This window comes from Heterodontus francisci, chromosome 25 (genome assembly GCF_036365525.1).
Source record: "Heterodontus francisci isolate sHetFra1 chromosome 25, sHetFra1.hap1, whole genome shotgun sequence".
NCBI lineage: Eukaryota > Metazoa > Chordata > Chondrichthyes > Heterodontiformes > Heterodontidae > Heterodontus > Heterodontus francisci.
The window spans coordinates 38,830,685-38,853,571 of record NC_090395.1 but is presented as its reverse complement, the minus strand read 5'-3'; the positions used below and the strand labels follow the sequence as shown (position 1 = coordinate 38,853,571).

At 42.9% G+C, this 22,887-nt stretch overlaps 1 protein-coding gene across 1 annotated transcript in view; it reads right to left on the bottom strand.

The window, feature by feature from the left end:
- ppfia4 (PTPRF interacting protein alpha 4) overlaps positions 1 to 22,887 on the bottom strand; it is a 907,198-nt gene that overhangs the window by 5,162 nt on the left and 879,149 nt on the right. Inside the window, exons 26-30 of the mRNA XM_068057116.1 lie at positions 22,440 to 22,537; positions 17,551 to 17,726; positions 17,377 to 17,445; positions 3,829 to 4,003; positions 1,740 to 1,834 (exon numbers count right to left, since the gene is read on the bottom strand). Of these exons, the coding sequence (XP_067913217.1) occupies positions 1,776 to 1,834; positions 3,829 to 4,003; positions 17,377 to 17,445; positions 17,551 to 17,726; positions 22,440 to 22,537 (577 nt within the window). The 3' untranslated portion in view covers positions 1,740 to 1,775. The remainder of the gene's footprint in view (positions 1 to 1,739; positions 1,835 to 3,828; positions 4,004 to 17,376; positions 17,446 to 17,550; positions 17,727 to 22,439; positions 22,538 to 22,887) is intronic.

Below are 22,887 nucleotides of genomic sequence, written 5' to 3'. Positions count from 1 at the left end.
TCATTGTCGACAGGAGTAGTGCCGGAGGACTGGAGGATAGCAAATGTTGTCCCCTTGTTCAAGAAGGGGAGTAGAGACAGCCCTGGTAATTATAGACCTGTGAGCCTTACTTCGGTTGTGGGTAAAATGTTGGAAAGGGTTATAAGAGATAGGATTTATAATCATCTTGAAAAGAATAAGTTCATTTGCGATAGTCAGCACGGCTTTGTGAAAGGTAGGTCGTGCCTCACAAACCTTATTGAGTTTTTCGAGAAGGTGACCAAACAGGTGGATGAGGGTAAAGCCGTGGATGTGGTGTATATGGATTTCAGTAAGGCGTTTGATAAGGTTCCCCACGGTAGGCTATTGCAGAAAATACGGAAGTATGGGGTTGAAGGTGATTTAGAGCTTTGGATCAGAAATTGGCTAGCTGAAAGAAGACAGAGGGTGGTGGTTGATGGCAAATGTTCATCCTGGAGTTTAGTTACTAGTGGTGTACCGCAAGGTTCTGTTTTGGGGCCACTGCTGTTTGTCATTTTTATAAATGACCTGGATGAGGGTGTAGAAGGGTGGGTTAGTAAATTTGCGGATGACACGAAGGTCGGTGGAGTTGTGGATAGTGTCGAAGGGTGTTGTAGGGTACAGAGGGACATAGATAGGCTGCAGAGCTGGGCTGAGAGATGGCAAATGGAGTTTAATGCGGAGAAGTGTGAGGTGATTCACTTTGGAAGGAGTAACAGCAATGCAGAGTACTGGGCTAATGGGAAGATTCTTGGTAGTGTAGATGAGCAGAGAGATCTTGGTGGCCAGGTACATAAATCCCTGAAAGTTGCTACCCAGGTTAATAGGGCTGTTAAGAAGGCATATGATGTGTTAGCTTTTATTAGTAGGGGGATCGAGTTTCGGAGCCACGAGGTCATGATGCAGCTGTACAAAACTCTGGTGAGGCTGCACCTTGAGTATTGCGTGCAGTTCTGGTCACCGCATTATAGGAAGGATGTGGAAGCTTTGGAAAGGGTGCAGAGGAGATTTACTAGGATGTTGCCTGGTATGGAGGGAAGGTCTTACGAGGAAAGGCTGAGGGACTTGGGGTTGTTTTCGTTACAGAGAAGGAGGAGGAGAGGTGACTTAATAGAGACATACAAGATAATCAGAGGGTTAGATAGGGTGGATAGTGAGAGTCTTTTTCCTCGGATGATGATGGCAAACACGAGGGGACATAGCTTTAAGTTGAGGGGTGAAAGATATAGGACAAATGTCAGAGGTAGTTTCTTTACGCAGAGAGTAGTAGGGGCGTGGAACGCCCTGCCTGCAACAGTAGTAGACTCGCCAACTTTAAGGGCATTTAAGTGGTCATTGGATAGACATATGGATGAAAATGGAATAGTGTAGGTCAGATGATCAGCGCAACATCGAGGGCCGAAGGGCCTGTACTGCGCTGTAATGTTCTAATTCTAATTCTAAAAATTCTAATAACATATTTTGCAGGCTGTTGATAACTTAGCCCAAGGAATGTTCTTACCTTCCACAAGTTGGTAACATTAATGCTGTACGGAAATGTTGCAGACTGATCCTTGTGCAAGGTACATGAAAGTTACAAGTAGTCAGGACTGAAATTCTTCAACATCATGAACATATAACTTCAGATTGCAAGCTGGTTATTATTGCGCACTGCATTGCAGCAATGACCAAAATTTCCCCAAATTCTCTGTTCTATCCACATAGCCATGAACATCAGAAAGTAAAAATTGCATACTCACTGGTAATCACTGCTAACTCCCTGACTGATCTGGCTGTCAGCAGGAGTAGGTGCGTACTGTTGATGTGTCTAACCTCTGTGTCCCTGATGTACCAACTACGTTCCAGTCATGACAAATGACAAAAAACACATACAACATGCAGTAAGTATAGCAAATCATTCCTGCAGGTTAGTGCAAGCATAGAAAGCCAAGCTTCCAAAAAGCACTCTCCAGTTACTCTGGGGTCTCTGTGTTTAACTATCCGTAACCATTCCTCCTCATTAGCATTTAAGCAGATAATTCTGCGAAAACCTGGAGGCCTGGGCTATATTTTTAAAAAATAGATAGCATGGACACTTGAGCCAATAATTTTTTAAATAATGGAAAGTACAACCAGGTTAGCTCAGCCTCCAATTTTTCTGTCTTCCACAGAAAAGACCATCACAAAAAGCATCATTTCCTCAGTAACTCCTTCAAAATGGCTGCGAAGGTCTGAAACTCCACTTGAGGTTAATGAGTTTGTAAGAGCCAGTACTTCACTCAGCTGGTTTACACCAGCAACCTGCATTTATACAGCACCTTTAGCATAAAAAAACAAGTCCCAAGATGCTTCACAGGAAAGTAATCAGACAAAAATTGAGCCAAAGGAGGGGATATTAGGATAGGTGACTGAAAGCTTAGTGAGCTTCAAGGAGTGGCTTAAAGGAATTAAGAATTTGAACAAGAGGATGAGAATTTTAAAATCGAGGCATTGATGGACCAGCACACAATGTAGGCCAGTGAGCACAGGGGTGATAGATGAGTAGGACTTGGTGCAGTTTAACATACAGGCAGCAGAGTTTTGGATGAGCTCAAGTTGTTGAAGGATGAAAGATGGAAGGCCGGCCAGAAGAGCAGTGGAATAGTAGATTCTTCAGGTAATAAAAGCATGGATGAGGGTTAAAGTAGCAGATACGGTGAGGCAGGGGCATAGAAAGACAATGTTACGGAGGTAGTAGTAGGCAGTGATGGGAGAAGGTTATGGGCATGGAAGTTCAGTTCAGGGTCAAATAGAATGTCAAGGTTGTGAACAGTCTGGTTCAGTGGAGGCAGTGGTCAAGAAGGGAAATGGAATCGGTAGCCAGTGAACTGAGTTTGTGGTGGGGACCAAAGATAATTTTGGATTTCCCAATCTTTGGAATTTGGAGGAAATTTCTGCTCCTCCAGTGCTGGATGTCGGTCAAGCAGTCTGAGGCAGTGAAGGCTGGATGTCCTCAGTGTCTATGTAAAATTTGACATCATATTTTTGGATGATGTTGCAAAGGTTTTAATACCTTCCTGCAGAACTAGATTTAAAGGAACCATATTCCACACTGGTACTGGTGGCAGAATCATTATTAAGTAGATTTTGCCAACAAAATTAACAAAAAAGCATTAAGAATGATCTTCCAAGTAGTAAAGATTCCCAATGAATTATTTCAGTAACCCTAAAGACTGCTTCAATGAAGTAAACTTTTTTTTCATAATTCACCTGGAAACCAAACTAGGAACAACTGACACTAATAAGAAATGAAGAGCTCCATGACATTTTATATTTCAGAATTTCATACTGATCATGAATAATTCATGTGCTCCAAAAAAAATGCTTCCTGAATAAAATATAAATCACCCTGGGTAGTTGCACATGTTGCATTGTGTGAAATGTTAATTCATGGCATGCAACTGAACTCAGGTATTCCTGTCATGTTAGGATTGTCAATTAGTGCACTACGGCTTTAACATTAAAACAAAGGTTTTATATTTCTGTCTCTAATGATGCTGATCCATACAACAACATCTGTTGAATTTTGCACTTGTCTCATTTGACATTGTGGAAGTTTGGGTTCTATTCTGTTTCATGCACTTCAATATTATGCTATTGTAACACAGACAATAGACAATTAGACTTATTAAGGATAAGTACACATGCACTAGAACTAGCTATGACCTCCACCTTCACTATACCACTGTTAGGAACTGATTGTCAGTTACATTTTGATCAGACTCTGAATCAATGACGACTTTTACATTAGCAATTCTGCTAATTTGATTGACAGTGGTTGAGAGTCGGTACGAGGTTGATTTCATTTACCTTCTGGTTGAATTTTCTTCGGCTGTATTGATGGAGGGGGGGTGGACATTGCTGTTACCCTGAACCCTGCGGGTAGTGTTTCTGTAGACCCAGCCATCATGGTGATACCGTGGATCTCCCGTGGCCGAAAGCGCTTTCGCCACGATGGTGCACGCCTGAAACTTTTGTCATCACCCTGTAATACCAAAAGGAATAAAACGATGGCACTCCTAGAATTTGAGAGAGTTAAGAATTGGTTTACTCCACGGTCTTCAACAGTTTACAAGTTTTGTTTATGTTATGTTTTGATGTTTAAATACTGACAGAGATTGCCTAATTTCCAGTCACTTTTTAGGAATCCTGAATCAATACCAACTCAAATTCAATAGAGTTTAATGGATTTAAAACTTTGGAATCTTTCATATTTCCTCCTCCATGACTTCTGGTTATGATCAAGACAAATAATCTTTGCCATGCCTAAGCAACCTGAGTTCCTTCTGTGTCCATTGTGTGCACATTTTGGCTGGTCTTGAGCCCATTACTACTATCGCCCTTATCTTTTCTTGGCCTTCTTGAGTTCTTCATTCCTATCTCCTCCCTTCCTGTCACCCAGTCATGCCACTTATTCTTTTCCCTCTTGGGTATTTTGTCCTCCCAATTCCAACCCCATCCCATTACTATTTCTCTGACTTCCTACTTTCCTGCTGCCATCCCAAGCTTGAATGTCCATTGGATAATCCCATGACTACCCTCTGTTTGGCTCTTGGTATTCTCCCAAGGGCCCATCGAGACACTGATTCAGTTGCCTCTGCTGTTAACCCCTCTAGCACTTGGCCAAACCCTATCTAAGGCTACCTACTGCCCGAGGAGATTTTTGCCCCATCTTACTTGTGCTGCTGCTAGCTCAACAGAAAAGTTATCTACTTTGGTCTAATTTTTCTGTTCTTTTTCTGGACATTTTAGTAATTTTCCTCAAGTGTTTATCTAACTCCCTCTTGAGTGCTGCGATTGAATTAGTTTCATACTCAATTTTGGGTAAAGTATTCCATATTCTAAGAATGTTTTGCATGAGGGAAAAAATTCTTCGAACCTGACCTTCTATGCTTCAAATACTGTTACTGAGGTTATATACTCTTGCTACCAAATTCACCAACACACTAGAAATAACTTTGCAATATTTATTCTCTCACATCCTTTCATAATAATGAATGGTTCTATTAACTCTCCCTTTAACTGTATTTGCTGCAGTGTATACAGCCTTAGTTTTCATAGTCTGTCATAAATATATCCCATAACTCTAGCAAAAGTATGTGTACATCTCTGCCATGGCTCCAATATTCTTCCTATAATGGAGCGCCTAAAACTGTACACAGTATTCTAGTTGTGATCTATCCAACAACAGATTCATCATCACTTCCCTGTCTTTGTTTTAAATTATCCTATATATAAAACCTAAAAACTCATCTATCCCCTTCATGACTGAAATCCTGCTTTTGAAGATCTGTTTACTTGCACTCTTTATTACTTCATGCCTTTGAGAATTTTTTTTTTTTATTCGTTCATGGGATGTGGGCATCACTGGTAAGGCCAACATTTATTGCCCATCCCTAATTGCTCTTGAGGAGGTGGTGGTGAGCAGACCTCTTGAACCGTTGCAGTCCATTTGGTGTAGGTACAACCACAGTGCAGTTAGGGATGGAGGTCCAAGATTTTGATCCAGCAACAATGAAGGAACAGCAATATATTTTAAAGTCAGGATAGCGTGTGGCTTGGAGGGGTACTTATATTGAAGTCAAAATGGCAGCGATTCTTCCCCATTCTCCCCACTTTCTCTAAGGACAGTGAATTGTTACCAGTGACATTTTAGCTTTAGTATTAACTCAATAGAAGCACAATAGCATGAGAGTGATAGAGTCATCTCTCCCTCTCTCTACTAGAAAGGGAGGAATAATGCTGGAGAAGCATCATAAAACATATGACACTCCATACTCCTAGTGGAATTTTTTTTCCAAGATGGCTCCATGGCAGTCAGCTCCCTAGGGAGCTCCTCATTGTGGAGGTCGATCTTTGGTCAACCGCTACCATATTTGGCCCATTCTCCTCAAATCTCCCTTCTTCCACTGTTTAGGTTCCCCTGGCTCTAATAGTGGGTACATTTTAGCTCTAATTTTAAGTGAATGGCTAGTTTCAACTGCCACTGCCCACCCCCCAACCATATCTGCGCTTACTGCTGTCCTCAGGGAGCTCTGGATCTTTTCTCCAATTTTGACTTCAATTCCTGGATTCTCTGGTCTTCTCTGGACATCAAGACACAAGAACACAAGAATTAGGAGCAGGAGTAGGTTATTCGGCCTCTTGAGCCTGCTCCGCCATTCAATAAGATCATGGCTGATCTGGTTGTGGCCTCAACTCTACTTTCCTGTCTGTCCCCCATAACCCTTGACTCCCTTGTAGATCAAAAATCTATCTAACTCAGCCTTGTATATATTCAATGACCCTGCCTCCATTGCTCTCTGGGGAAGAGAATTCCACAGAGTAACGATCTTCTGGGAGAAAAAAATTTCTCCTCATCTCAGTCTTAAATGGGAGACCACTAATTTTTAAACTGTGTCCCCTAGTTCTAGACTCTCCCACAAGGGGACCATCCTCTCAGCATCCACCCTATCAAGTCCCCTCAGGATCTTATATGTTTCAATAAGATCACCCCTCATTCTTCTAAACTCCAATGGGTATAGGCCCAACCTGCTCAACCTTTGCTCATAAGATAACCCCTCCATCCCAGGAATCAATCAGTGAACCTTCTCTGAACTGCTTCTAATGCAATTATACCCTTTCCAAAGTAAGGAGACCAAAACTATACACTAGTCCAGTTGTGGTCTAACTAAGGCCCTGTACAGCTTTAGCAACACTTTCCTTCTATTATATTGCAATAAATGGCAACATTCCATTTGCCTTCCTAATCACTTGCTGTACCTGCATACCAACTTTTTGCAATTCATGTACCAGGACACGCAGATCACTCTGTAACGTAGTGTTCTGCAGTCTCTCTCCATTCAAATAATATACAGTTTTTCTATTCTGCCTGCCAAACTGGACAAGTTCACATTTTCCCACTCCATCTGCCAAATTTTTGCCCACTCACTTCAGCTATCCAAATCCCTTTGTAGACTTTTTATGTACTCTTGGCAGCTTATTTTCCTACCTATCTTTGTGTCATTAGCAAATTTAGCTACCATACATTTGGTTCGTTCATCCAAATCATTGATATAGATTGTAAACTTCGACACTGGACTACACTGGATCACACAACAAGACCCAGATGCTATGTCTCTGGTCTGTTGTTCCATTGCTTATAATTTAAAGTAACTTTGACTAGCTTCTACCCTTCCCCCACTGCTACTGTGATGGAAGATCTGATGGACTTAGTCCCCTACTGAGTTTGTGATTGGACTGGTTCCTCTGGTTCCTCCGAGAGATCTGCGCTCCTCTAATTCTAATTCTGGCCTCTTGTGTATCCCTGATTTTAATTGCTCCACCATTGGTGGCTGAGTGTTCAGTTGACTAGGCCCTAAACTCTGGAATATCTTTTCTACACCTCTCCACCTCACTTTCCTCCTTTTAGACACTCCTTAAAACCTATCTCTTTGACCAAGTTTTGGTCATCTAACCTAATATATCCTTCTGTAGCTTGGTGTCATATTTTGTTTTATAATGCTGCTGTGAAGTACATTAAATTCGCTATCTAAATATAAGTTGCTGTTGTTGTCAGCTTCAGCACAGTCTGGTTCCTGACCAGTGTTACTTTGTGCTGGACGGAATCACATCTCTCCGCCGCTTCTGGATTGTATGGTGGCCTCCAACTTGCCATCATCTTTAGCCCTGCAACCAATTCTGCAACCTATTGTATCCTCATTCCAAGAAGAATTCCTACATCCGTGCGTTTCCTGACACTCTACCCTTCAAATAGCTTCTGGACGTCAGTTGTCCGCCATACCTGTCTCTGAACTTGGACAAGGGTATTTTTTATTTTATTTTATTTAGAGATACAGCACTGAAACAGGCCCTTTGGCCCACCGAGTCTGTGCCGACCAACAACCACCCATTTATACTAACCCTACAGTAATCCCATATTCCCTATCAACTCCCTACACTAGGGGCAATTTACAACGGCCAATTTACCTATCACCTGCAAGTCTTTGGATGTGGGAGGAAACCAGAGCACCCGGCAAAAACCCACGCAGACACAGGGAGAACTTGTAAACTCCGCACAGGCAGTACCCAGAATCGAACCCAGGTCCCTGGAGCTGTGAGGCTGCAGTGCTAACCACTGCGCCACTATGCCGCCCATATCTGCATCAACTTTAACTCACTACAGGACTTATGACTCTGGATTCTCTGTTATCGTCTCCTGTCTATTCCCCACTCACTACCAGGATTTACGCATCATGATACGGCTCACCACCATCTTCTCAAGGGCAATCAGGGATGGGCAATAAATGCTGGTCAGCCAGCAATGCCCACATCCCATGAAAGAATAAAAAAAATCCTAATTAATGCTATGTTACCAGGCCTATGTAACTTAAGTTTTCCCTGTATCCATTCACATGCGCACTCTGTCTGCCACTCCAGACCTGAACCCATCACTTCCATTTCCACTTTATTATTTTCCTCCCTTTCTTTAACTTCTTATCTCTCTACCCCACCTAGACCCCTCTCTCCTTTTGTTATGCCTCCTTACATTTCTCCCCTCTCAGTAATTTGGCTTCCCAAATCACTACCCAATTCTACAGTACTCCTTGACCTTCCTACTCACCTGTCGCTGTTCAAGGGTTGACTCCCTCTGAGATAAGCCTACAGCTTCGCTCTGTGCCTTTCTTGGCATCCTCCGAAGAGCCCATCTCAGCACACGTCGCTGCCTCCTCTCGAGCAACAACACCAACTGCTCCATTCTATTCTCTCGGCAATCTTCCCACCGAGCGCACTCACTGGAGCTAATCTTGCTAATCTCCTCCTTGTCCAACTCATCGTTCCTAATATTGACCCTGAGAACTCTATCAGTGGTCCAGCTCTCACCATCCCTCTCCTTATCTCCCCTCAGAATGTCCATTTACTTGTGAACAAAGCCCTTGCAATCTGTGAGCTTATTGTGGATGATTGTATCGACATCATGGCCTTGCCAGAAGCCTGGCTGAGGGACGATGTCGCCTTCCCAGTAAGTGAAGCCTCCCTGCCTGGCTATACCCTTTCCTACTTGCCTCACCCAGACCGTCACAGCGGTGGTGCGGCTCTTATAACAAAATCACGTCTTGATTTGTCCCCTTACTCCTCCGGGCACTTTCGCCTCCTTTGAGCATCTCATCTTGTTCCACTCCTCTCACCTCCCATTTAAAATCCTGGTTCTCTACCACCTGCCCAAGTACCATGCCAATTTTCTCAATGAGATATCTTCACTGCTTTCCTCCCTCAGCCTCTGCACCTAGCAACTTCACATCGTCAGTGATTTCAACCTCCGTCTCAATTCTTCATGCTTTTTCTCCTGAGTTCACTGCTCTCCTTTGCTCCCTTAATCTCACCCGACATGTAAACTCCCCAACCCATATTCACAGCCACCTGCTTGACTTTTCTGTCTCACATGGCCTTGCAAGCCCCATAGTATCAATCACAGATAAGGCATCTCTGATCACTTCCTTGTATTGCTGTCCACCCACAATCCACTTCACTCCCCAAACCCTACTTACTTCTGTTTCCACCGCTGGAAAAATCTCTTCTCCAACTCACTTACAACTGCACTCTCAAAATCCCAATTGTCTAGCCTTTGGCCCTATGTTCACCATGGCAGTTCTACAGCTACCAATCCGCTCAACTGCACCCTCATCGCGACCTTCAATGCCCTCATTCCCATTAAAACCATTACTCTCTCTCACCCTGGCCATTCCCCCAAAGCCCTCATCACCACTCCCTCAAGTTCAAGGGACACAGACTTGAACGGATATGGCAGACATATGATTTAGTCACTCACCTCCAGATCTGGTTGGACCACATAAAAAACACTATCAGGTCCTGCTTTTGTCTGCGAAAACTGCTTACTATTCCAGGATCATCCTGAAATGCAAAGGCTAACCCCTGGCTTCTTTTCTTTACTGCAAGCCGTCTTCTTAAAGTACTAACCTCCCCACAACGTTTCCTCCACCTTCAACTCCAACAGATATAAGGAGCTCATGGATTTCTTTGTCACCAAGTTCATGACCATCCAATCAGCTGCCTCTGCCACTTCTCTCCCTTACCCTAGCTCACAGGGCCAAACTTCCTCTAAAGATCCCCAACCGCCCATGCCCTGAACTCACAACTTGCTCTAGTTTCTCTCATATCGCCCCTCATGCCCTCTCCAAGCTCATCTTGTCAATGAGACTCACCTCCTGCTTCCTCAATAATCCTATTCCCACTAAACCGCTGACCACCCAACTTCAATTCCTGGCTTCCATGTTAGCTGACATTGTCAACGGTTCTCTCACCTCAGGTACTGTTCCTTTCTCCTTCAAATCTTCCATCATCACCTCTCTCCTCAAAAAGCCAACCCTTGACCCCCTTAATCCTTGCAAACTGCCACCCCAGCTCTAACCCCCCCCTTTCCTCTACAAAGTCCTTGAATGCACCGTCACTTCCCAAATTCATGCCCATCCCTCCTGCAAGCCCATGTCTGAATCACTCCAATCAGGTTTCCGCCCCTGCCAAAGTGCTGAAATGGCTCTTATCAACAACATAAATGACATCCTGTGTGACTTTGACAAAGGTAAACTAGCCCTCCTCAGCCTTCAGTCTGCATTCAGCTAGTTCCATTCTTATTTATTTATTTTTATTTAGAGATACAGCACTGAAACAGGCCCTTCAGCCCACCGAGTCTGTGTCGACCATCAACCACCCATTTATACTAATCCTACATTAATCCCATATTCCTACCACCCCTCAATTCCCCTACCACCTACCTATACTAGCAGCAATTTATAATGGCCAATTTACCTATCAACATGCAAGTCTTTGGCTGTGGGAGGAAACCAGAGCACCCAGCGAAAACCCACGCAGTCACAGGGAGAACTTGCAAACTCCGCACAGACAGTACCTAGAATTGAACCCGGGTCACTGGAGCTGTGAGGCTACGGTGCTAACCACTGCACCACTGTGCCGCCTTATCTATCCAATCATAGCCAGAGAATCACCATCAATGGTTTCTCTTCCCATTACGGCATAGTTATCTCTGGTGACTCACAAGGTTCTATCCTTGACCCCCTCCTATTTCTCATCTGTATGCTGCACCTCGGCAACAGCATATGAAACACAACGTCACGTGTACACTGGCGACTTCCAGCTCTACTTCACCACCAGCTCACAACCCCTCCGCTGTCTTTAAATTGTCAGGCAGCTTGCCCAACATTTCATATTGGATGAGCAGAAATTTCCTCCAATTAAATGTTGGGAAAGCTGAAGCCATTGTATTTGGTTCCTGCCACAAACTCTGCTCTAGTTCCATCCCTCTTCCTGGCAACTGACTGAGGCCAAACTACACCATTCGCAACCTTGGTGTCACAATTGACCCCAAGATGAGCTTTTAACCACATAGGCGCAGCATCACTAAGACTACCTATTCCCACCTCCGTAACATCACTTGACTATGCCCCTGCCTCAGCTTTTCTGCTGCAGAAACCCTCATCCATGCCTTTGTTATCTCCAGATCTGACAATTCTAATGTACTCCTGGCTGGCCTTCCACTTTCGACCATCCATAAGCTTGAAGTTATTCAAAGTTTTGCTGCCCTTGCTCCAACTGACACCATTTCCCGTTCACCCATCACCTCTATGCTCGCTGACCTACACTGGCTCCCTGTTATACAATGCCTTGATTTTAAAATTCTTATTCTTGTTTTCAAATCCCTCCATGGCCTGTATCTCTCTATCTTTATAATCGCCTCCAGTCCCACCACCCTCCAGAATATCTGTGGCCCTCTATTTCTGGCCTCTTCAGCAGTCCCGATATCATTCGCTCTACTATTAGTGACCGCGCCTTCAGTTGCCTAAGCCCAAAGCTCTCGAATACTCTCCCTATACCTCTTCACCTCACTACACTGCTTTCCTGTTGCTAGTCACTCCTTTTCTAATGCTCCCATGAAATGCCTTGGGATGTTTTATTATGCTAAAGGCACTATATAAATACCAGTCGTTGGTGTTGTTGGAATAATGAAGATCCAACAGGTCATCCATCACCACATCCACCTAATCTTTTACTGAGGAATACTTGGTCTGAAAGTATATTGGAGAATTCTTTAAATGTTTACCTGGATTATTAGAATTGAGGCTAAAATTTATATTTTGGTATAAGTATGGGTTGATCCACTGATACAGTTAATACACTAACACTACCACTATTACAAATTAGAGCGACATAATGTTCTTAATATAATGTTCTTAATAACTCATCTATGTGGTCCATGTAGAAATGCAGCAAGACTTGGAGAATATCCAGGCTTGGGCTGATAAGTCGCAATTAACATTCGCACAACACAAGTGCCAGGCAATGGCCATCTCCAACGATATCTCCCCTTGACATTCAATGGCATTACAATCGCTGAATCCCCCACTATCAACAACCTGGGGGTTACCATTGACAAGAAACTGAACTGGAGTAGCCATATAAATACTGTGGCTACAAGAGCAGGTCAGAGGCTAGAAATCCTGTGGCGAGTAACTCACCTCCTGACTCCCCAAAGCTTGTCCACCATCTACAACGCACAAGTCAGGAGTGTGATGGAATACTCTCCACTTGCCTGGATGGGTGCAGCTCCAACAATGCTCATGAAGCTCGACACCATTCAGGACAAAGCAGCCCACTTGATTGGCACCCCATCCACAAACATTCACTCTCTCCACCACCAACGCACAGTGGCAGCAGTGTACCATCTACATGATGCACTGCAGCAATGCACCAAGACTCCTTCGACAGCACCTTCCAAACCCACGACCTCTACCACCTAGAAGGGCAAAGGCAGCAGATGCATGGGAACACCATCATCTGCAAGTTCCCCTCCAAGCCACACACTATCTTGACTTGGAACTATATCGCCATTCCTTCCCTGTCACTGGGTAAAAATCCTGGAACTCCCTTCCTAACAGCACTGTGAGTATACCTACCCCACATGGACTACAGTGGTTCAAAAAGGCAAATCATCACCACCTTCTCAAGGGCAATTTGGGATGGGGCAATAAATGCTGACCTAGCGAGCGATGCCCACATCCCATGAACGAATAAAAAAGATGAGTGACAGACATGAACAGCAGCAGAAGACAGGGCAGGTGATCAAAGGAATGGTTCAAGAAATAAGTTTTCAGAATACACTTGAGGTTTGGAAGAGAGGTTGTAAGCCAGACGGTTTCACAGAGAAAGCGCCAATAATTTGAACACACAAAGGGCCAGAATCAAAGAATGGAGGACATGTGCTGGAAAAGATTGCTAAGTAAGGTAGGCCAAGGCCAAAGCCATGAAGAGATATGCAAATAAAGAGGAATCATAGCATTATACAATACAGAACCACGACATCTGTCCCATGATGCCTACACCAGCTATCTGAAAAAGTAATGCATTTAGTTCCATTCCTTAATCTTTCCCAATACCGATCATTTTAGGGAGTTAGGAAAGAAATTAAAATGCAGGACCTCAAAAGCAGTAATCTCAGGATTACTCCCAGTGCCATGTGCTAGTGAGCATAGGAATAGGAGAATTAGTGATTGAACACGTGGCTGGAGAACCAGTGCAGGAGGGAGAGCATCAGATTTCTGAGGCATTGGGACCTGTTCTGGGACAGGTGGGACCTGTACAAGACAGACGGGTTGTACCTTAGCAGGACCGGGACAAACATTATTGCAGGGATATTTGCTAGTGCTGTTGAGGAGGGTTTAAACTAAATTGGCAGGGGGTTGGGAACCTAAGTGGAAGCTCAAACTGGAGGGAAGCAAAACTGGTAACAGGAAGTTGAAAAGTAATAAGCGAAATTGGAAGGCAGATGAGACGAAGTAAACATCAAATAGGATCAGAACGAGGAAAAATGTTAAAACAAAGTTAAGGGCATTCTATCTGAATACACGCAGCGTTCGCAACAAGACAGATGATTTGAAGGCACAAATAGAGGTAAATGGGTATGATTTAATTGCCATTATGAAGACATGATTACAGGGTGACCAAAACAGGGAACTGAATATTCAGGTATATTTGTCATTTAGGAGGGATAGGCAGAGGGGAAAAGGAGGTGGGGTAGCGCTGTTAATAAGGGATGACATTAGTGAGAAAGGATCTTAGATCGAAGGAGCAAGATGTAGAATCAGTTTGGGTGGAACTAAGAACAGCAAGGGGCAGCAAACATTGGTGAGAGTTGTTCATAGGCCACCAAACTGTAGTGGTAATGTTGGGCACGGTATAAATCAGGAAATTAGAGCTGCATGTAGCATGGGCAATACAGTAATAATGGGCGAATTCAATTTACATATAGATTGGGTAAACCTAATTGGGACTAATGCTGTGGAGGATGAATTCCTGGAGTGTGCACGAGATGGGTTTCTGGAGCAGTATGTTGAAGAACCAACCAGGGTTTGAGCTATTTTAGATTTAGTATTATGTAATGAGAAAGGGCTAATTAATAACCTTGCTGTAAAGAAGCCTTTAGGAAATAGTGACCACAATATTATAGAATTCTACATTAAGTTTGAAACAGATATAGCTCATTCTGAAACTAGGGTCTTAAATCTAAACAAAGGAAACTATGAAGGTATGAGGGGCAATTTGGCTATGGTGGATTGAGAAAATACATTAAAAGATTTGCCAGGCAATAGCTAGTACTTAAAGAAGTATTACATGGTTTACAACAAATATACATTCCTCTAAGACACAAAAACCCAACTGTAAAGGAGAACTGTAAAGGTGGACGGCACAGTGGCGCAGTGGTTAGCACCGCAGCCTCACAGCTTCAGGGACCCGGGTTCAATTCTGGGTACTGCCTGTGCGGAGTTTGCAAGTTCTCCCTGTGACCGTGTGGGTTTTCGCCGGGTGCTCCAGTTTCCTCCCACAGCCAAAAAACACTTGCAGGTTGATAGGTAAATTGGCCGTTGTAAATTGTCCCTAGTGTAGATAGGTGATAGGGAATATGGGGTTAATGTAGGATTAGTATAAATGGGTGGTTGTTGGTCGGCACAGACTCGGTGGGCTGAAGGGCCTGCTTCAGTGCTGTATCTCTAAATAAATCAACCGCACCAACAAAAGAAGTTAAAGATTGCATTAGGCCAAAGGAAGTGGCTTTTAAGATCGCCAGAAAATGTGGTAAGCCCGAGGATTGGCAGCAATTTAAAATCCAACAAATGAGGGCCAAGAAACTGATAAAGAAAGGGAAACTAGATTATGAATGCAAGCTAGCTAGAAACATAAAGCCGGACTGTAAAAGCTTCTTTAGGTATGTGAAAAGGAAACGACTAGCAAGGACGAATGTGGGTCCATTGCAGGTGGAGCCAGGAGAGTTTGTGGTGGAGAATGAGGAAAGGGCGGAGAGACTAAACAAATACTTTGTGTCTGTCTTCACAGAAGAGGATGCAGAAAATCTCCCAGAAATACTAGGCAACCAAGGGACTTGTAAAAATGAGGAACTGAAAGTAATTAGTATCAATAAAGAGGTAGCACTCGAAAAATTAATTGGATTGAAAGTTGATAAATCCCCTGGACTAGATGAGCTACATCCCAGAGTATTGAAGGAGGTGGCTATTGAGATATTGGATGCATTTGTGGTTATCTTTCAAAATTCTATAGATTCTGGAAGGGTTCCTGCAGACTTGAAAGTAGAAAATGTAACCCCACTATTTAAGAAGGGAGCGAGAGAGACAACGGAGAACTAGAGAAGACATCAGTAGTAGGGAAAATGTTCGAATTTATCAGAAAGGATGAGATAACTGGACACCTTGAAAATAATGATATGATTGGGCAGAGTCAACATGGATATATGAAAGGGAAATCATGTTTGAAAAACCTGTTGGAGGTTTTGACGATGTTACTTGTAGCATAGATAGAGGAGAACCAGTGGATGCGGGGTATTCGGATTTTCAGAAGGCTTTTGATAAGGTCCCACACAAATTAGTAAATAAAATTAGAGCACATGGGGGTAATATACTGCAATGAATTAAGAACTGATTAACAGACAGAAAGCAGAGAGTAGGAATAAATGGGTCAAGCTGTTACTAGTAGGGTACCGCAAGGATCAGTGCTTGGGCTACAACTGTTCACAATCTATATAAATGATTTGGATGTGGGGACCAATTGTAATATTTCCAAATTGACTGATGACACAAAACTAGGTGGGAATGTAAGTTGTGAGGGGGATGCAAGGAGGCTTCAAGGGGCTTCGGACAGGCTAAGTGAATGGGCAAGAACATGGCAAATGAAAAATAATGTGAATAAGTGTGAAGTGATCCACTTTGGTAAAAAAAAACAGAAAGGCAGAGTATTTCTTAAATGGTGAGAGGTTGGGAAGTGTTGATGTCAAAAGAGACCTGGGTGTCCTTGTTCATAAGTCACTAAAAGCTAGTATATAGGTGCTGCAAGCAATTAGGAAGGGAAATGGTATGTTGGCCTTCATTGCAAGGGGATTCGAGTACAGGAGTAAAGATGTATTGCTGCAATTGTATAAAGCTTTGGTTAGACTGCACCTGAAGTATTATGTACAATTTTGGTCTCCTTATCTAAGGAAGGATATACTTGCCATACAGGGACTGCAACAGAGGTTCACCAGACAAATCCCTGGGATGGCAGGATTGCCTTATGAGGAGAGACTGCAGAAACTGGGCCTGCATCTTCTAGAGTTTCAAAGAATGAGAGGTGATCTCATTGAAACTTGCAAAATTCTTACAGGGTGTGACAGGGTAGATGTGGATAGGATATTTTCTCTGGCTGGTGAGTCCAGAACCAGGGGACACAGTCTCAGAATAAGGGGTAGGCCATTTAAGACTGAGATGAGGAGGAATTTCTTTACTCAGAGGGTGGTGCATCTCTGGAATTCTCTACCCCAGAGAGCTGTGGAAGCTCAATCATTTAGCAGGTTCAAGACAGAAATAGATAGATTTCTGGATACTAATGACATCAAGAGATATGAGGATAGTGGGGAAAAATGGTGTTGAGGTAGATAATCAACCATGATCTGTTTGAATGGTGGAGCATGCTCGACAGGCCAAATGGCCTACTCTGGCTCCTATTTCCTATGATCCTATCAGGTCAGAGTGGAATCAAGCGAGGGCAGTGCCATGAAGGAAAGTCAACGGAAAAAGATAGAATAGTCGACTGCATCAAAGGTTACAGAGAGGTTCAGGAGGACAAGGAGGGATAATGCAGCATGTCATTCAAACACAGCCCATTCTGATGTGCCAAAAGATTTCCCTCTCCCTTGAATCCAGCTCCTGACATATGGGAGCCAACAACTCAAAATACCTAAACATGGCCAAGATGGTATCTAAGGTTCTCTCAGTAAAGTGTGAATGAATCCCTAATACTCACATCATCCAGCTTCCTCTCAGTTCCTAAGGCCAATAGGTTGTTGAATTCACGTTCCAAGACCTGTCTTGCCTAGAAAAAAGTCACAGTTAAAATCCATTTTTAACTCTAGCAGTTATTATAATTATTTGGAAATCAAATAGATGCAGGAAACAAAGACATTAAAACAGAGCTTACTTGAGTGTTTTGTGTGGGTATTTGTAACAACAACGCTAGACTGTTGTAATCAAAATTTTCATCCAAGGCTACCAAGGCTCCATGTACCCCACTTTCAACTATGTTGTTGGCATACTCCCGGAGTCCGATAGACTGCACCCAGTGAATGACTTGATCATTAGTCCACACCAACACATCTAGGCAAGAATCAAATACAGATCATTGTTTCACAGTCAAGAAATGTATTTGCACCAATTGAGATTTTTAAATAGGGAAATACCTCAATTCTGGAAAAAGACATGTTTCTTACTCAGCTGTGTGCTCAGCATGCCAGAGTTGTCTGCATAACATACAGTGATGAAGATTCTGAATGATTCACAAGCTCAACATATTCTTCAGAAAATATGGTTCAGTGATGCAAAAGTAAAACTCAGATGAGTAGGCAGGACAGTAGACATGGTTCAGTATACTAATTTCTCAAATTACACTGGGATTCCATAAAGGGGCTTCAGTTACATAAGAGGTTAAACATATGAATTACTGAAACAGAAAAACGAGCCCGTGGCAGCACAAATCCTCTTCACATGCATTTCAAAAAACCTTCTATTAAGTTTCTTTTAATAAGCCATTTTCCTTCCCATAGAGGCCCATCATTTCAGATCTCCATGTATAACCAGGGAAGTTGAATCTGTTACAGATGAGTAGGTGGATGAGCAATCTGAATCATTATCAAAGCTTGCTGTAGGTGCTTAAACCTAACAGTTCACCTTGCAACAATAACCTACATCTAAGCCATTAAAGACCTAAAATGGCTCAGGTCCCCGAGTAGCAAAAACCCTGACTACATTGTAGGTTTCTAAGCAAGATTAGAAATAGACTAGTTATTTTTTTTAAATACGAGAGATACTTTATTCCGAAACTACCTCTACAAAGGCTATTGTTCCATAATGTTCTTATAAGCAGTTAATATGATCAATACTGCAAATGATCATTATGACCAACTAATCAATATATTATAATAGTTTGTATACTGCTGAACCCAGTGCACTGCTGCATTAACCAGCACCAAACAGCTGATTAAAATGCTGCTCAGATCTTTCGTGCTACAAGAATAATAGAGCTTACAGTAAGGTTAGTGCTTTTATTTTGTTCTGGGATTCTAAATAGAGCACTGCTCCCATGGAGAAAGTGTTAAGCAGTTCAGTCATCCTCAAGATCCTGTGCAATTGATTAGTTAATCCTAGTTGGGAACAATTACCAGACCATTACTAATATTTTTACCTATTCATATCCTAGATTATGTAGCCCAACAATGTTACACGTGAGGTAATTGACTTACAGGGCAACTGCCGCTAACATCACCACTAAAGTAATGGAACTGTATTGATTGTACAAACAATTGAAATAATACAGTATAACATGGGTTGTGACTTCAGAAAGCAGATTTCAATCGTCATACGTATGTGATCACTACAAGCAGTGGTCAATATAACATGAAACATGATGCTGTGTGTGTGTGTATACATAGTGTGTAGTGTGTGTGTGAGAGAGAGACAGCATATATCACATGTCACACTTATCTACAGTGATAAAAACAATCTTCAAAAAGAGAAAACTTAATACCTCTGATTGAAATTAAAACTGATAAAACTTTACAATTCACAAAATATTTTGACTAAACAACAATTAAACTTGTGCGAAATACTGAGCTACTGAGCAGGTCTGGCGGCATCTGTAAAGAAAGAAACAGAGTTACTGTTTCAGGTCGATGACCTTTCATCAGAACTGGGAAAAGTTAGAATGTAATAGGTTTTAAGCAAATGAAAAGGGGGAGGGTTGGAAAAAGAACAAAAGGGAAGATCTATGTTAGGGTGGAAAACAGGGGAGATTAAATGACAAAAGAGTTGGTGGTGCAGGGTCAAAGGGAGTGGTAATGGGACAAGTAAAGAAACAAAAGATGTGTCCAGAGGAAGCGTGAATGGCAGAATGATAAACAGCTGACGTCCAAAAGCAAAAGCCAGGGGAAAACGATCCTAAAACCAAAATTTGTAAAGAAAAGAAAACAAATGGGGACAGAGGTTACCGTCTGAAATTGCTGAACTCAATATTGAGTCCGGAAGGCTGTAAAGTGCCCAATCAAAAGATGAGGTGCTGTTCCTCAAGCTTATGTTGAGCGTCACTGGAACATGGCAGTAGGCCGAGGACAGAGAGGCCAGTGTGAGAGCAAGGAGGAGAATTACAATGACAGGAGATCAGAAGCTTGTGGTCATACTTGCTGAACGAGCTGAATGAAGGTGTTCTGCAAAGCGGTCATTCAAACTGCATTTGGTCTCCCCAGTGTAGGTCAGACCGCATTGTGAGTGGCAAATACACAATACTAAATTGAAAGATGTACATGTAAATCACTGTTTCACCTGAAAGGAATGTTTGGGACCTTGGACAGTGAGAAGGGAGGAGGTAAAAGAGAAGGTGTTGCATCTCCCACGCTTACATGGAAAGGTGCCATGGGAAGGGGAGGGGTGGTTCAGGAGTGGATCAAGGTGTCGTGAGGCAACAGTTCCTTTGAAATGCTAAAATGGGAGGGGAGAGGAAGATGCGTTTGGTGGTGGCATCAGGCTGGAGGTGATGGAAATGGTGGTGGATGATCTGTTGAATACTGACGCTGGTGGGGTGGAAGGTGAAGACAAGGGGGACTTTATATCATGGTCCTGGGAAGGAGAGGAATGGTGTGAGAAGAAGTGTGAGAAACGGGATGGAGAAGGTCGCGGGCCCTGTCAAGCACGGTGGGAGCAGTCCTTACTTGAAGAAAAAGGATGACATATCAGAAGCGCTGGTATGGAGGTTGCATCATCAGAACAGATGCAATGGAGATGGAGAAACTGGGAGAATGGAATGGAGTCCTAATAGGAAGCAAGGCGTGAGGAGGTGTATTCAAGGTAGCTGTGGGAGTCAGTGGGCTTCTAACAAATATTTATGGATAGTCTATCGCCAGATAGAAAAGTCTAGAGAAGGGAAAGGTAGAGTCAGAGATGGACCATGTGAAGGTGAGAGAAGAGTGGAAATTGGAAGCAAAATTGATGAAGTTTTCTTGTTCAGAGCGAGAGCAGGAAATGGTACCAATACAATCATCAATGTACTGGGAAAAAGAGTTAAGGGAGGGGGCAAAATAGGACTGGAACAAGGAATGTTCAACATATCCCACAAAAAAGCAGGCATAGCTAGGACCCATGCAGGTACCCAAAGAAACACCTTTTATTTGGAGGAGATGAGATGAGTTAAAGGAGAAGTTGTTCAAAGTGAGAACAAGTTCAGCCAGGTGGAGGAGGGTGGTGGTAAATGGAGAATGGTTGGGCCTCTGTTCAAGGAAGAAGCAGTGAGGCCTCAGACTGTCCTAGTAGGGGATGGAGGTGAAGAGAAATTGGGCGTCCAATTGGGTGAAAAAGGAGACTGTTAGGGTCAGGAAAAATGGAAATTGTTAAAGTGTAGGAGGGCGTCAGAAGAGTCACAGATGTAGGTGAGTAAAGACTGGACAAGGGGAGGATAAAATAGAGGTGAAACAGGAAGAAATCAGTTCAGTGGGGAAGGAACAGGCTGAAATGATGGGACTACCAGGGAAGCCCTGTTTGTGGATCTTGGGAAGCGGGCTATTCAGAGTTGGAGGACTATAAAGACGTGAAGGGAAGATCTCCAGAGGAGATGAGGTCAGCGATAGTTCTGGAGACTTTGCGGAACACCACTGTTCAATCTGCAAGCATGAACCCGAGCTTCCGATCACCTGTCATTTTAATTCTTCACCTTGCTCTCATGCTGACCTCTCTGTGCTCAGCCTTCAGCCATGTTCCAATGAAACTCAATGTAAGTTTGAGGAACAGCACCTCATCTTTCAATTAGGCACTTTACAGCCTTCTAGACTCAACACTAAGTTCAACAACTTCAGACCGTAACCTCTGCCCTTATTTTGTTTCCTTTTCCTTCACAGGTTTTAGTTTTTGCTCTCCAGTTTTCCTTTTTCTTTGCTTTTGGACGTCAGCTGTTCATCATTCTGCCATTCACACCTCCTCTAGACACATTTTTTGTTTCTTTATTTGTCCCCTTACCACTCCCTTTGGCCCTGCACCACCAACTTTTTTGTCATTTAATCTCTCCTGTCTTCCTCCCTATCACAGACCTTTCCCATTTGTTCTTCCCAACCTCCCCCCTTTCACTTGCTTAAAACCTATTACATTTCTAACGTTTCCCAGTTCTGAATATTTTCAGAATTTTCTGTTTTCATTTCAGGCAGATTTCAAGCATCCGCAGTATTTTGCTTTTGAATTAAACTCGAGGTTCTGCTTCCTTCACAACAATTAAACAGTTTTGCCTTGAAAGGCCACATCACCATCTTAACAAACTTATTAAACTTATTAAAACCTGTAACACTACCCGTTAGATGCTATCAGAAGAGGAGTGGGAAGTGAGAAAGGGAATGTGGTAACCCAAACCCCAAACTGATTCACTTCAGTAAGATTCTTAGCTTTGCCAAAGAATCTATCGGACGGGTCAAGATTCAAATTATCACTCAGTCAGAGGAGAGAATGGGGTGCTGCGCTGAGCAGTTCTTTTTCAAAGATAAAACATTAACACTGTCTGACCCGCCCAGCTTCACCTGTAAGAGTTGTTGACCGAGCACTGAGCAGCACTGTGAATATTTTGTACTTTGGAAAATCTGAATCTCCATATTAAAATGGGATTTGTCCCAGTCACAATGTAGAAGGGAGCAGGAAATAATACAGAAATAGGCTGCTGCTCACATTTATGCAAACAAGATAGTAAAAATTACACTAATGTTTTAATACGCAGGTTTTTTTTAAAGTACAATTTTCGATTTGAACAGAGAAACTAAATAACAGCAGTATTTCTTTCAAACCAACCTTTAATTTCATGTTGGCTTTCTTCTCTCCTCCGCTCTAGCTCCTTCCTGTCATAGTTCAGTCTCTTCAAACACATGATGCCATAATGTAAACACGTGCTGGAAACAAGACAGATGTTATTCAGTGTAACTTGTAAAAAGCCCTTTTATTATGTGTGTCATCCTTGACTCAGTGGTAGTGCTCTCACCTTTGAATCAGAGGGTTGTGGGTTTAAGCACTACTTTGGAGACCTGACCATGCCCTAGGCCAACACTTCAATGTAGAGTGCTGCTCTGTTGAAGATGCTGTCTTTTGGATGAGATGTTAAACTTAGACCCGTCTGCCCTCAGGTGGATGTAAAAGATCACATGACACTTCTCAATGAACAGGGAAGCTCTCCCGGTACCCTGGCCAATATTTATTTCTCAAACGTCACTAACATAGATTAATTTGGTAATTAATCTCATTG